We start from the raw sequence: 14,131 nt of genomic DNA, 5'->3' as shown, positions 1-14,131 counted from the left end.
CGCCACACGCCTCCCTAGTCATCAAACACCATAGGGGTGATTTATATAACCTGTCTCACTCTCACTCTCAGCCTGTCTGATCTTAGTGCCGGCTCATACTGTTACACTCTTAATCCAATCCATATCCGATATAGCATATTTAAAAACAACAGAGTTGACCAAAGTGTTGTACCTCAATAAATATATAAAAAGCAGCATAAATACATTTAGACAAAAAACCGATAGGACAAAAAACCAAATGTAAAAGCACGAGACAATGAAACCATACTTTTATCCAAAGCGACTTACATACTCAATACTCTGGACACACAGGAGCACTTTGGGGTGAAGAGTCTCAGGGACACGACGACATGCTGACTCTTTGAACCTGTGACCCCCTGATCCGAACACCAACGCACAACCCACTGCACCACACGCCTCCCTATTCATTATTTAATATATTTACCAAATATATTGGTTTCGAAAATAAGCCACCGTTATTTCATTGGGGTAGTTTAGCTGTCTCTCAGTAGTTGGTGTAGAGTGGTGCAGGAATGAGTCCTAAAACCTGGAAAAGACTTCTGGTTCCCTCGTCTCAAAGTCAATGTTTTTGTTGTTGTGTGTTGGTGGTTGCTGAAATAAGGTCTCTGTTTAAAATAAGCTGAAGACATTTTCACGTTTTGTTCTACGACATAAATACATCAGTAAGAATCCCACTCATGAATGTCTGAATCTTGTATGTATCATAAAAACAGCAAAGTGTCTAAATAGTCTTTCGACTCCACTTCGAGCGATAGAATTACTAACAAAGAACTGCTAACAGAGCACTTATATACTAACAAAGGACTGGCTTATCTAAAGTCAGTTGAGTAGCACTTGAAATGTGTGGCTCTATGAAACCTGATGTTCTTATATGATTCTGTTTTCTTCAAGGTTGTGTCTTCCTAGTTATTTAGTTTGTTTATAACCTAGCGGCTAGTGGTAGCTTTTTATTTCTTACAATTGCATTTACGCTTCATAAATCACAAAGAGGTGTTAATATGTGCCGATCAAAACGTGTTAAGTATCATTAAAAAGTGTTTCCAACAAAGCGTATTTCCTGCGATAAACCGAAATCCAATGGAGAAATCCCAGAGCTTTTTTGTTCACTCTATTGTGAACCATAATGTAGCTAGCTAGCTAACACCGTGCTGGTTTGACTTCCAGTGAAGGCATAGATGTTGTGTACGATTTGAGACAATGTTATCCAGTCAACATTCACACACTTCACTCAGAGTGTTCACAGTGTTCGCAGTACACTTAGGGAAGTACAGCTCCTAGAGAATCTGTGTTTACATGCACTGTAGAAATGCAAAATAGCATTTACACAATGTTAAATACTAGGTTATAGACAGAACAAAAAGTAAAAAACTGTAAAAAGTCTGCACACTACCAGACAATGCTCCCATGAACACAACAGTAATAAACATATCTTACTGGGAGCATTCTCTATTTTTTTTCAGTGAAGAATTACAGGCCAAAGTCATGCTGGTCATATATTTCTTTAAAGTCAGCCTGTGATGCAGATAAAACTGAGGGGTCAGGCTGCCAGGAGACCAGTCCGGCACATTGTGTACACGCATACTGATGCCAACATGGTGGCTGGGGTCCCCAGGAACTCAGCACAGAGAGGAGGGGAAGAAGCAAGGAAATAAGAGTTTCTTTGAGCACCTGCAATGGCAGCACACTTCAGTCGAGCTCGAGGGAAAACAAAAAACACAATGCAGTGTGACAGCCTCTATTACCGTGTCGTTAGGTATTCTCGCTGGAACCAGGAATGCAGAGGTTTGAGATCAGAAAAGTTTTCATGCTGCCTTAGGTCAAAACAGTTTTCATGCTGCCTGCACCATGCTGCTGCAGTCTCTCTAGTTTCCAAAACACTCAGAGCACCATTCCTTCGGAGCTGAGGCTGGGAGAGAGGAGACATATTGTAGATGGTACAGTGACTTATTGTTCATTTATTATAAGGCATGATTGTGCCTCTGGCTGAAGAATATACTTGCAAGGCTCGGCATCTAACAGGTGCCTAATTCCCAGTCCTTGAAGCTGTTGAACGCTAACTCAGCTAATCCCTCCTGTCCTTGCAGGAAGGTAATTGTCTAACTCTCTCTCAGCCTCCCTCTCTCTCTGGTTCAGTCCAAAGGCACCAGCTCTTCTAAGCTTGAAAACCAGAACATACTAGAGCCTTTATTTGATGTGTCTGCCTGGCCCGAGTTGAATCGTTTTGGCTTGGATCGGAGCATGACTTGGCGCTTTGCATCGCTCTCAATGCAAAATCAGGCTTCTTTGAAATGTGGCCTCTTTAAAGTTGGTCACTTTGAGTATGTACAGCACACACACAGAGCTCATGGCCTCATTCCCACTCGAGTTGGACTCTCAGAAAGGACGTCCAGGCTGGTATAGAGGAGGGAGTCGTCTGCATAGTTCTGCTTAGTGACCTGGCAGCAGAATCACCTACAGGTTCTTTGCCAGGGCTGAAAGCTTAGGACTCTGAGGCCTGTACTACGAGTTCAACCAACCCTGAATATCTTTTTGTGTTCTGGTTTGACTAACCCTAAGAAACACAATTCTGCTAAACGGTCCTACGATGCTGGCTATCAAATCTCTAAATCAACCCAGGTTTCTCAGTTTGGCTATGAGCTCGTTCACATAAAAAGGGCAGGCAGAGTTAGCAACATTTTACCAATTGCAAGACATACTTTCATCGTAGTGACACAAATGAAGAATGAACTTAAATATCAAACAAATACGAAGAAGTTAAACCCTAGACATCCATGAGTTAACCACATAATCCGGGCTGAAAGCAACATGCCAAGTGCAGGAAGAACAGGTGGAACTGGTCCTAAATGAACAGATTAATGATACCACTGCCCCTCATGAGTGGATCTGACTTGAGTTATATGTTATATTATATATATCTAACCCTAAGCGCTTTGAGCACCAGGAAAAGCGCTTTATAAATGTAATGTATTATTATTATGTATGTGTTTAATCAACTTAATACATACTTGAATTACATAGCAATAGAGTAGAAGATATAGGGTACTTTATTAACTTTTATATCTTAAAGACGATGTTGGTTTATTTAAAGGTCCTCTAAGCATAATTGAAAGTGAAGATTAAATGTTTCCTTTGTACTTGTTAGCCTGTCCAGCACCTGTTGTCTGGATGTGTGAGCTATGGTAAAGTGTTTTTCATATCTTAATAAAACTTAGTGGAAACATAAAGTATGTAACCTGTAGCAAATAACACTTACATGTATTACTCTGATGTGCAGCAGACCAACATTTGGCTCAAGGAGCTGACACAGATAAGTGAATAGATGATGTGATACTTTGTGACCAAGTGAATAAGTGAAACAGACTGTTCGCATGCTCTGAATTACTTTGCTTATGTCACTTATGTCTGGAGTCATTATAAGATATTTAAGTAAGCTTAAGTTATTATAGTCCGATTATTCTGTTGATGGGCAGTGATACACAGTCTGTCCTGCATTTGGCTGTCTGAAGTGGGTTTCGTATAGCCTCGATGTGACTTGAGTTGATCTCTTATCTTGATCTCCTTTGTAAAGGTCATGTAGAGATAGTTTTGGTCGCAATGCCTTTCTCAAAGGTCAAACAGGTGATTTGCTATCAGTCACAAGACATTTTTAAGATTGTTCAGTGTGTGTGTGTGCCTCAGTGTCCTGCTGTCTGTCCTCTGACACCAACATAAATCAAACATTTGGACACTGCTTCGGTGTGAAAAACAAAGAGTCTAAAAATACAGGCACCAGTAAACAGGAAATTAGAATTGACTCAATGGTTTAATAACAGCCAAGCCCTTGCTGCCCACTAGACACCATTTTGTTCCGACCACATCCATTTTCCTGGTTTTCACCCAGGAAACGAGCGTGGGATTATTCCCTAAAACTGAATCATCATTCTGCGTTCCAACCCTGGCTCTGTGCAATGTATAAAGTGTATGCTTAAATGTAGCCTATGCACCGTTATGATTTGATAATTAAACATCGTTAACAACACCTCCACAATCTAAGATATAAGGATTCAAATGTATTTCTAAAGGCACTTGAATCAGTCAGGAAACATTCCCTAAATGGCGTCCGACCATTTGCATTTAATATTGCAACTGCTTGTTCTCATATTGCTCAGTCATTTCCTGTCTGCCAAAGATTTAATGTCCTGATGATCATTAACAACATATCAGCTCTCAGCTATTTGCTTGACAACATCCCAGGCAGCTACTTGGTGAGGATCGGAGTGATAAAGATTGAAGGTTAGAAAGCTTTTGTGTTGCACCAAAGCCTGGCTAATCTTTCACTCTGTCCAGGATCCATCGGGGGTCCTTGGAGGGTCCCAGGTTGCTTATTTGCACTCCCCCTAGTCAGATATTTTTAGGCTTCACCCTGCACCAACATCCATCTGGTCCCTGGATGTCAACTGTCCACATGTCAGGTTCCTATAGGACTTAGCTTGGTTGTGATTTAGTGCTTGTTATGACAACTGTGTGCCTGAAAACTCATTAGTATGTGCGTCACTAGTACACTTCCTTTTTGTTCAAACACAAATTGACCAATTGTGTTTGGAGTACTCACCCTGGGTTACCTGGAATACGTTTTGTTGTCCGACAACGGTGATCAAAGAATCAAAACACACGAAAAGTCTTGATGAACTGAAGCTTATAGGGGTTAATGTCTAATTAACATGCTCAGTACTTTGCTTTTGAGACATTCTGGGGGTCATTATAAGTACGTTTGTAGGAAATACAAATGTGTTGGGGAATTAATTAACTTAAGACTGCATGAATCTGAACTGTCCACATGTCAGGTTTCTATAGGACTCAGCTTGAATTGTGATTTAGTGATTCTTATGACAACTGTGTGCCTATAACTCATAAGTATGTGTGTCACTGGTACATTATCACCCTGGGTTACCTTGAATACTTGGAGCACATTTTCTTTGTCTGACAACAAAGATTCAACAAACAAGAAAAGTCTTGACGAAGTGAAGTTAATGGAGGTTAATGTGTTCAACATGCTCAGTGCTTTGCATTTATTACACTTTGGAGGGTCATAATTGGTAAAGTTGTAGGAAATAATGTATGTGTTGGGGAACAGATTAGCGTAAGAGTGCACAAATATTGGGAGGGTTTGAAAATGGATGTTGACAAAGTTTTCGTTAAGAATTCAAGAACTCTTTTTTTGCCATTGGCTTCTTGCTGCATTGCTGACATTAAACCTGCAGGTTCGACTCCAGTGTGCCCTATATTTGTAGCCACAGCAATGTTAATTTTACCCTTCATGGTGTGTGTTTGCATACGACCTGTATACCCTCATGGAAACAGACACCACCTGATGTAGTTTATGTGACGCTGTCGGTGTTGCATTGATATTGCTTGCGATGTTCAGCCTCCTGCTCAGAGTACAGAGAGTACAGTGGTCGCAGATAAAATCGGGGGGGCATGTGACTCAACTGGGCAACGCGACCCCTTGTGAGGTTTGCATACCAGAGCTCCTATAGGTCTGTACACAGAGGTTCTGGGGCTGTCCAGTAGAGTTCTTAGAACCGGGGGGCTCGCTTGGCTTCGAGCCAGCGTTCCATGGAGACAACAACATATATCACCACAGGGGAGGTAAAGAGGGGGATAAGGGGATTGAGACAGAAGTACAGAGAGAGGGGGACAAGCTTGAAAACATGCGGCTGTGAAATAAGAGAGGGGTTGCTCTCGGAGGAGCTAGCAAGGGTTGGCAGAAGGCAGTGCGCCAAGCTAAAGGGACTTGCTGTTGGAAAGGAGTTCTGCTTGGCTTGGTGACAGCGAGAGGAAAGACTGCGCTGCAAAAACTCAAAATCTTCCCCAGTATATTTGTCTAATATCTAGTCAGAATATGTCTTTACACTTGCTATAAGACATAATAATTTCAGTGCAGTGAGATATCGGGTGTTGTTTTTAGACAATGCATCATCTTGTTAAAGGTCCCATGACATGGCCATTTCTACTGATCATAATTCCATTGTTGAGGTCTACTAGAATAGATTTCCATTGTTCAATGTTCCAAACTCACATTGGTTTCTCACAGCATCTCTGTATAGTATGTGTATTCACTCTCTGTCCTAAACGGCTTGTTGGAGCTCCTGCCCCCCCTCCCTGTGAGCCCACGGTGCTCTGATTGGTCAGCTCGCCCACTCTGTTCTGATGAGTCCACCACCGTTACAGCGGGACATCAGTGATTATGTTTTACAATGGCGTTTGTTAGCAACCAGGAAATGACACCAGTAATGAGAAACAGATGAGAATGCTGCGTGGGGTCTGGGGGCCGTGTTGGCGGGACGTTGCGCGGCTCGCTGCTGCGAGGAGCGGACAGTGTGAGTTGGGTTCATTTCCCGCTTGCTGCGTGGGGTCAGCGAGACATCGCGAATGGACGCGGGAAGGGTGCTGAGGGGGCTGCAGCACCCCCATCTGCGAGGCTCCACTAGCACCTGCACCCAGCGCGTCACAGTTTCGCTGCAGAGAGTGTGTGTGTGAGGAGCTCCACGGATTGGTCCATTTGGACCAATGGGACCATTTGGGTATGGGCACGTCACCATACCCAGGAAGAAAAAGAGAAATCTCCAACGAGGCGTTCTGGGGCAGCACAGACAGGTCTTCTCTGTGTTAGAGTTTTACTCGCTACAGGGTGTACTTTGAGGGTGTGTGACTCTGCAGACCGTTTACATGCAAAAAGCTACATAACACAGGAGGACGGGTCATAACCGGAAAAGCATGACATGGGCCCTTTAAGTAAAATAATCTTATTTTGAGTTGTATCTCAGATGAAACACATATTGTTTTACATATTTATTGGAAAATCACCAACTGACATCAGAAAACAGAACACTTTTGAGCATTTGCAGCTTATTTTGTAACACAATATTTCCTGATTCTGGTCAAATATAGTTCAAAATATGTTTTCAACAACAAAATCTGATTTATCTAGATATCCCATCTTCAAGGAATCTTACCAAGCACATTTTCACTTGTTGTATTGGCAGATGTTTGTACTTATTCCAAGTGAAAACAGCTTGTTTTCATTATTATTTAACTTTTTTAAGTTTGAGGGAGTTTAACCCACAGTCTTTCTTTGAGTTGTTCTGCCACACCCACTGACACCCCCGTATCTGTCCCGTACAGCTGGATGCACAGTGGGAGCAGCGTAGTAAAACAGAAATGTAGCCAACTGTGTTTGTATGTAGCCTTGATGTCGGCTACTCCTCTATTTCCCTCTCCTCGTCTTTCTTCTCCCCGTCTCTGTTCTCTTTCTGAGTTAGCCTCGGCGAGTATTGATCAGATCTGGGCAGAATGGACTGTAAGTGCTGGGAGCCTTTGGGATTGTACCCATAGATAAGCACTTTTACTGAGGATAGATCAATGGCCTCGTCTTCGGCAAAAGCTTAAATCTGACCACAGTAGGGCCTCAACCTGCTCTCACTGCTTAAACTCTAATGGAGGCACAGCAGAGGGAGAACCTTTACTACAGTGACAAGCCCAGACACTCAGGGGTTACCGAGGGTCAGATCTAAAGCACTCATTTCCACATATCGTCTTATTCGCTCCCACTTTCATAACAATATCTCGACAACAAACTACGACTTTTGTAAGAAAGAGCTTTGCCCTCTTTCCTTTTATTATTGAATGCCAACTGGAAGATTCTTGCTCTCACACTGTGTCTGATTGAGCTCGTCACCATCAATCTGACAGCCAGTAGCTGAGAGAGAAGGACGATCTGCACATGGCGATAAAAGTACAACATGGCGATAAAAGTGCAACACTCACTGGTAGCATCACTAAGGGTCCTCCCCGCCAAACTGCTCAAACTCATTCACGTTTTAGTTTGCAGAGGGAATGCCATGCTGCCAAGATATTGTGAAGATCAACCATGTGCATTGACAGAAACGTTAGTATGTGTTTTAGGAGAGACAATACAAGGCAAGGTTTAGGCTATTTTGCTTCTAAAACACGTCTTCTTTCAGAAAAGTGCGAGGAAAATATCTCAAATACACATTTTAGTGTTTTAACTGCTATTACATGAACACAAAAACCATTCATCATCACCACATTTCATTTAACACCCTTTCAAACTGTACATATTGTATCAGACTACTGGTATACATGAAGAACTGCAATAAATATACAAAGAATAGACACTGAACATGTATTGCGTGTGCCAGGTGTGATCCATGTGGGGGAGGGGCACATAAGAGTGGGAAATGTGTCAAATTGTTCTGTGTGTGTGTGTGTGTGTGTGTGTGTTTGTGAGTGCCAGGTGTGATTCACATTGGGGGGATGGGCACATAAGGGGGGGAAACACATCTAGAGTGTGTGTGTGTGTGTGTGTGTGTGTGTGTGTTTTATCTGATCCGAATGGTTACTAATTCCTTTTCTTTATGGCGGTCATATCACCGGGAACACCATGGTGTTACAAAGTTGACTAAATGATCCAAAATGCAATGAAAGTGGTGATCAGCAATTGTATATGTTCAAATGTCTCCTGTGAAGGATATCATAAAGCCTTAATGCAATCGAATGAAAAACTAAAAGTTATGATTGATGAAAGTAGTAGATCGATCGGATTTGACCCAAAGACAACAGGAGGGTTCAAAACAAGGTCACATCCCAAATAGGATTCCTTTCTAGGTGACAGTGTACCGTTGTAAATCTGATAGGTCCTGTTTTAATATGGCAGTGTGTTCTTTATGTTGATGTCTTGTTACTCATATGACTTTTTGGCCGTTGCAGCACTGGACGGTGTTCAAGGAGGTGAACGAGGTGTTCATCCTGGTTCCTGCACTGCTGGGACTCAAAGGAAACCTGGAGATGACGCTGGCCTCCAGACTTTCAACAGCGGTGAGAAATTGGGAGTTACAATGAGCGGTTAATGACTGTTGACCACTCTTTCCCATTTGAATGTCATTTTCCAAAGAAAAGAGGGGTATTTTATTCAATCTTCAAAGTAGCGGTTAGTGACTGTCAACTTGACTTATTCCCCCCCCCCCAAAATGTTCCTTATTTTGACCATGTTAAGCCTCGAGTGAAAATCTGATTGACCATGTACATTTTTCTATACAATATAACAAATCATTAGCTATGCCTAGGCATGTTTTTGCACTCTTGTCCTGGTCTTATTGTCCAATGTAAGCATTTGGGAATGTGTTGTACCTGTCTCTCGTTGACCCCTTCCCCTTTGTTTGACCCTTCAAAGCTCATTGTCTTTGGGTGGAAGGTCATACTGTTAAAGTTGACCTGAGTTTCGGACAAACTAATAGCAACATTCCTGTCCCTTTATTTGGTTTGACCTTTTCAATGGCCTTGCAAAACATCAACACAGTTTTTATCTGAATGTGTTGTTCATCTGTAACATCCGCTGAGTAGCAAGAAATCATTAAACCAATATATATATATATTGTTTGTATCGATCTGAACTAGTAATTCAAATAGGAAAATATAAGATAAGATATACTTTATTGGTCGCAAAATGGGAAACATTTTCGTTGCAGCAACATGTAAAACAAAGTATTGCACATCATTAGATAATACAAATATACAATATAAACGTCTCTAAATAGAAATTAAAACTAAACTAAAAAAATAGTTGAAGTTGAACAAATCTGTAAATGATCTGACAAATAAAACACTATTGAAGTGCTAAATTACAGCTAACACAATATAAACGTAGGATATGATTTACATGTGTGCACGAATGGCATATTAAATAAAATAAAATGTACAGTAGCTTTGTGACTTTCATTCTGGCAGACGTTTTCTGTAGTTGATTTGAGACACTGACGGTCTAGGAAGGCATCATGGTTTTTATTTACATTTAAACAAAAATAAAACCATTGTCCAAGTAATGTGCAAAGATTCACAGTATGACGTTATTAGAACATGTCATGCACAGTACAGAGATATAATCCCAATATGTGTGTTTCTGCAGTATTCTGTGGTGTTTTATAGACAGATTGTAACTAGCATTTGAGTTACATGCTTCTTTGCTCAGGCCACAGGGTTTGATGCTAACGCTACGTCTATTGTCTGAGGCTCCACTGACACGCTCCATTGTTAGCTGACGGGTCATTGACCCAGCAGCGTCCATCAGAGGTTAGCAGCACTCTCTACAGTTGTGGAGGCAAAAAGGAATTAGCCTCACCAATCCTCACATTCTTTCCACTGGTGACGGGGATGATTAGCATTGCTAACAGCGGCACGGAGAGTCAGACACAATAACAAGACTTCAAATTAGTGTGCAGAGGTGGTAGAAGTACTCGGATCTTGTACCTGAGTAAAAGTAGAAGTACTCGGATCTTGTACCTGAGTAAAAGTAGAAGTATTCGGATCTTGTACCTGAGTAAAAGTAGAAGTATTCGGATCTTGTACCTGAGTAAAAGTAGAAGTATTCGGATCTTGTACCTGAGTAAAAGTAGAAGTATTCGGATCTTGTACCTGAGTAAAAGTAGAAGTACTCGGATCTTGTACTTGAGTAAAAGTAGAAGTACTCGGATCTTGTACCTGAGTAAAAGTAGAAGTATTCGGATCTTGTACCTGAGTAAAAGTAGAAGTATTCGGATCTTGTACCTGAGTAAAAGTAGAAGTACTCGGATCTTGTACCTGAGTAAAAGTAGAAGTACTCGGATCTTGTACCTGAGTAAAAGTAGAAGTATTCGAATCTTGTACCTGAGTAAAAGTAGAAGTACTCGGATCTTGTACTTGAGTAAAAGTAGAAGTACTCGGATCTTGTACCTGAGTAAAAGTAGAAGTATTCGGATCTTGTACCTGAGTAAAAGTAGAAGTATTCGGATCTTGTACCTGAGTAAAAGTAGAAGTACTCGGATCTTGTACCTGAGTAAAAGTAGAAGTATTCGGATCTTGTACCTGAGTAAAAGTAGAAGTATTCGGATCTTGTACCTGAGTAAAAGTAGAAGTACTCGGATCTTGTACTTGAGTAAAAGTAGAAGTACTCGGATCTTGTACCTGAGTAAAAGTAGAAGTATTCGGATCTTGTACCTGAGTAAAAGTAGAAGTATTCGGATCTTGTACCTGAGTAAAAGTAGAAGTACTCGGATCTTGTACCTGAGTAAAAGTAGAAGTATTCGGATCTTGTACCTGAGTAAAAGTAGAAGTACTCGGATCTTGTACCTGAGTAAAAGTAGAAGTACTCGGATCTTGTACTTGAGTAAAAGTAGAAGTACTCGGATCTTGTACCTGAGTAAAAGTAGAAGTACTCGGATCTTGTACCTGAGTAAAAGTAGAAGTACTCGGATCTTGTACCTGAGTAAAAGTAGAAGTACTCGGATCTTGTACCTGAGTAAAAGTAGAAGTACTCAGATCTTGTACTTGAGTAAAAGTAGAAGTACTCGGATCTTGTACCTGAGTAAAAGTAGAAGTACTCGGATCTTGAACTTGAGTAAAAGTAGAAGTACTCGGATCTTGTACTTGAGTAAAAGTAGAAGTACTCAGATCTTGTACCTGAGTAAAAGTAGAAGTACTCGGATCTTGTACTTGAGTAAAAGTAGAAGTACTCGGATCTTGTACCTGAGTAAAAGTAGAAGTACTCAGATCTTGAACTTGAGTAAAAGTAGAAGTACTCAGATCTTGAACTTGAGTAAAAGTAGAAGTACTCGGATCTTGTACCTGAGTAAAAGTAGAAGTACTCGGATCTTGTACCTGAGTAAAAGTAGAAGTACTCGGATCTTGTACCTGAGTAAAAGTAGAAGTACTCGGATCTTGTACTTGAGTAAAAGTAGAAGTACTCAGATCTTGTACCTGAGTAAAAGTAGAAGTACTCAGATCTTGTACCTGAGTAAAAGTAGAAGTACTCAGATCTTGTACCTGAGTAAAAGTAGAAGTACTCAGATCTTGTACCTGAGTAAAAGTAGAAGTACTCGGATCTTGTACCTGAGTAAAAGTAGAAGTACTCGGATCTTGTACCTGAGTAAAAGTAGAAGTACGCAGATCTTGTACCTGAGTAAAAGTAGAAGTACTCGGATCTTGTACCTGAGTAAAAGTAGAAGTACTCAGATCTTGAACTTGAGTAAAAGTAGAAGTACTCAGATCTTGAACTTGAGTAAAAGTAGAAGTACTCGGATCTTGTACCTGAGTAAAAGTAGAAGTACTCGGATCTTGTACCTGAGTAAAAGTAGAAGTACTCAGATCTTGTACCTGAGTAAAAGTAGAAGTACTCGGATCTTGTACCTGAGTAAAAGTAGAAGTACTCGGATCTTGTACTTGAGTAAAAGTAGAAGTACTCAGATCTTGTACCTGAGTAAAAGTAGAAGTACTCAGATCTTGTACCTGAGTAAAAGTAGAAGTACTCGGATCTTGTACCTGAGTAAAAGTAGAAGTACTCGGATCTTGAACTTGAGTAAAAGTAGAAGTACTCGGATCTTGTACTTGAGTAAAAGTAGAAGTACTCAGATCTTGTACCTGAGTAAAAGTAGAAGTACTCGGATCTTGTACTTGAGTAAAAGTAGAAGTACTCGGATCTTGTACCTGAGTAAAAGTAGAAGTACTCAGATCTTGAACTTGAGTAAAAGTAGAAGTACTCAGATCTTGAACTTGAGTAAAAGTAGAAGTACTCGGATCTTGTACCTGAGTAAAAGTAGAAGTACTCGGATCTTGTACCTGAGTAAAAGTAGAAGTACTCGGATCTTGTACCTGAGTAAAAGTAGAAGTACTCGGATCTTGTACTTGAGTAAAAGTAGAAGTACTCGGATCTTGTACCTGAGTAAAAGTAGAAGTACTCAGATCTTGTACCTGAGTAAAAGTAGAAGTACTCGGATCTTGTACCTGAGTAAAAGTAGAAGTACTCGGATCTTGTACTTGAGTAAAAGTAGAAGTACTCGGATCTTGAACTTGAATAAAAGTAGAAGTACTCGGATCTTGTACCTGAGTAAAAGTAGAAGTACTCGGATCTTGAACTTGAGTAAAAGTAAAAGTACTCAGATCTTGTACCTGAGTAAAAGTAGAAGTACTCAGATCTTGTACCTGAGTAAAAGTAGAAGTACTCGGATCTTGTACCTGAGTAAAAGTAGAAGTACTCAGATCTTGAACTTGAGTAAAAGTAGAAGTACTCAGATCTTAAACTTGAGTAAAAGTAGAAGTACTCAGATCTTGTACCTGAGTAAAAGTAGAAGTACTCAGATCTTGTACCTGAGTAAAAGTAGAAGTACTCGGATCTTGTACCTGAGTAAAAGTAGAAGTACTCAGATCTTGTACCTGAGTAAAAGTAGAAGTACTCAGATCTTGAACTTGAGTAAAAGTAGAAGTACTCAGATCTTGAACTTGAGTAAAAGTAGAAGTACTCAGATCTTGTACCTGAGTAAAAGTAGAAGTACTCAGATCTTGTACCTGAGTAAAAGTAGAAGTACTCGGATCTTGTACCTGAGTAAAAGTAGAAGTACTCAGATCTTGAACTTGAGTAAAAGTAGAAGTACTCAGATCTTGTACCTGAGTAAAAGTAGAAGTACTCAGATCTTGTACCTGAGTAAAAGTAGAAGTACTCAGATCTTGAACTTGAGTAAAAGTAGAAGTACTCAGATCTTGTACCTGAGTAAAAGTAGAAGTACTCAGATATTGTACCTGAGTAAAAGTAGAAGTACTCAGATCTTGTACTTGAGTAAAAGTAGAAGTACTCAGATCTTGTACTTGAGTAAAAGTAGAAGTACCCAGATCTTGTACTTGAGTAAAAGTAGAAGTACTCAGATCTTGTACCTGAGTAAAAGTAGAAGTACTCAGATCTTGTACCTGAGTAAAAGTAGAAGTACTCAGATCTTGTACCTGAGTAAAAGTAGAAGTACTCGGATCTTGTACCTGAGTAAAAGTAGAAGTACGCAGATCTTGTACCTGAGTAAAAGTAGAAGTACTCGGATCTTGTACCTGAGTAAAAGTAGAAGTACTCAGATCTTGAACTTGAGTAAAAGTAGAAGTACTCAGATCTTGAACTTGAGTAAAAGTAGAAGTACTCGGATCTTGTACCTGAGTAAAAGTAGAAGTACTCGGATCTTGTACCTGAGTAAAAGTAGAAGTACTCAGATCTTGTACCTGAGTAAAAGTAGAAGTACTCGGATCTTGTACCTGAGTAAAA

General features: G+C 40.4%; 1 protein-coding gene across 2 annotated transcripts in view; it reads left to right on the top strand.

Annotated features, from left to right (window-relative positions):
- The window catches only part of slc41a1 (solute carrier family 41 member 1), a 55,254-nt gene that overhangs the window by 7,839 nt on the left and 33,284 nt on the right, over nucleotides 1-14,131 (top strand). For both annotated transcript variants that reach the window (XM_034236576.1, XM_034236577.1), the window contains exon 3: nucleotides 8,791-8,898. In XM_034236576.1, coding sequence (XP_034092467.1) covers nucleotides 8,791-8,898 — 108 coding nt within the window. The remainder of the gene's footprint in view (nucleotides 1-8,790; nucleotides 8,899-14,131) is intronic.

This window comes from Gymnodraco acuticeps, unplaced genomic scaffold (genome assembly GCF_902827175.1).
Source record: "Gymnodraco acuticeps unplaced genomic scaffold, fGymAcu1.1, whole genome shotgun sequence".
Classification (NCBI taxonomy): domain Eukaryota; kingdom Metazoa; phylum Chordata; class Actinopteri; order Perciformes; family Bathydraconidae; genus Gymnodraco; species Gymnodraco acuticeps.
The sequence above is the reverse complement of the archived record's forward strand: the minus strand, read 5'-3'. Positions and strand labels throughout refer to the sequence as shown.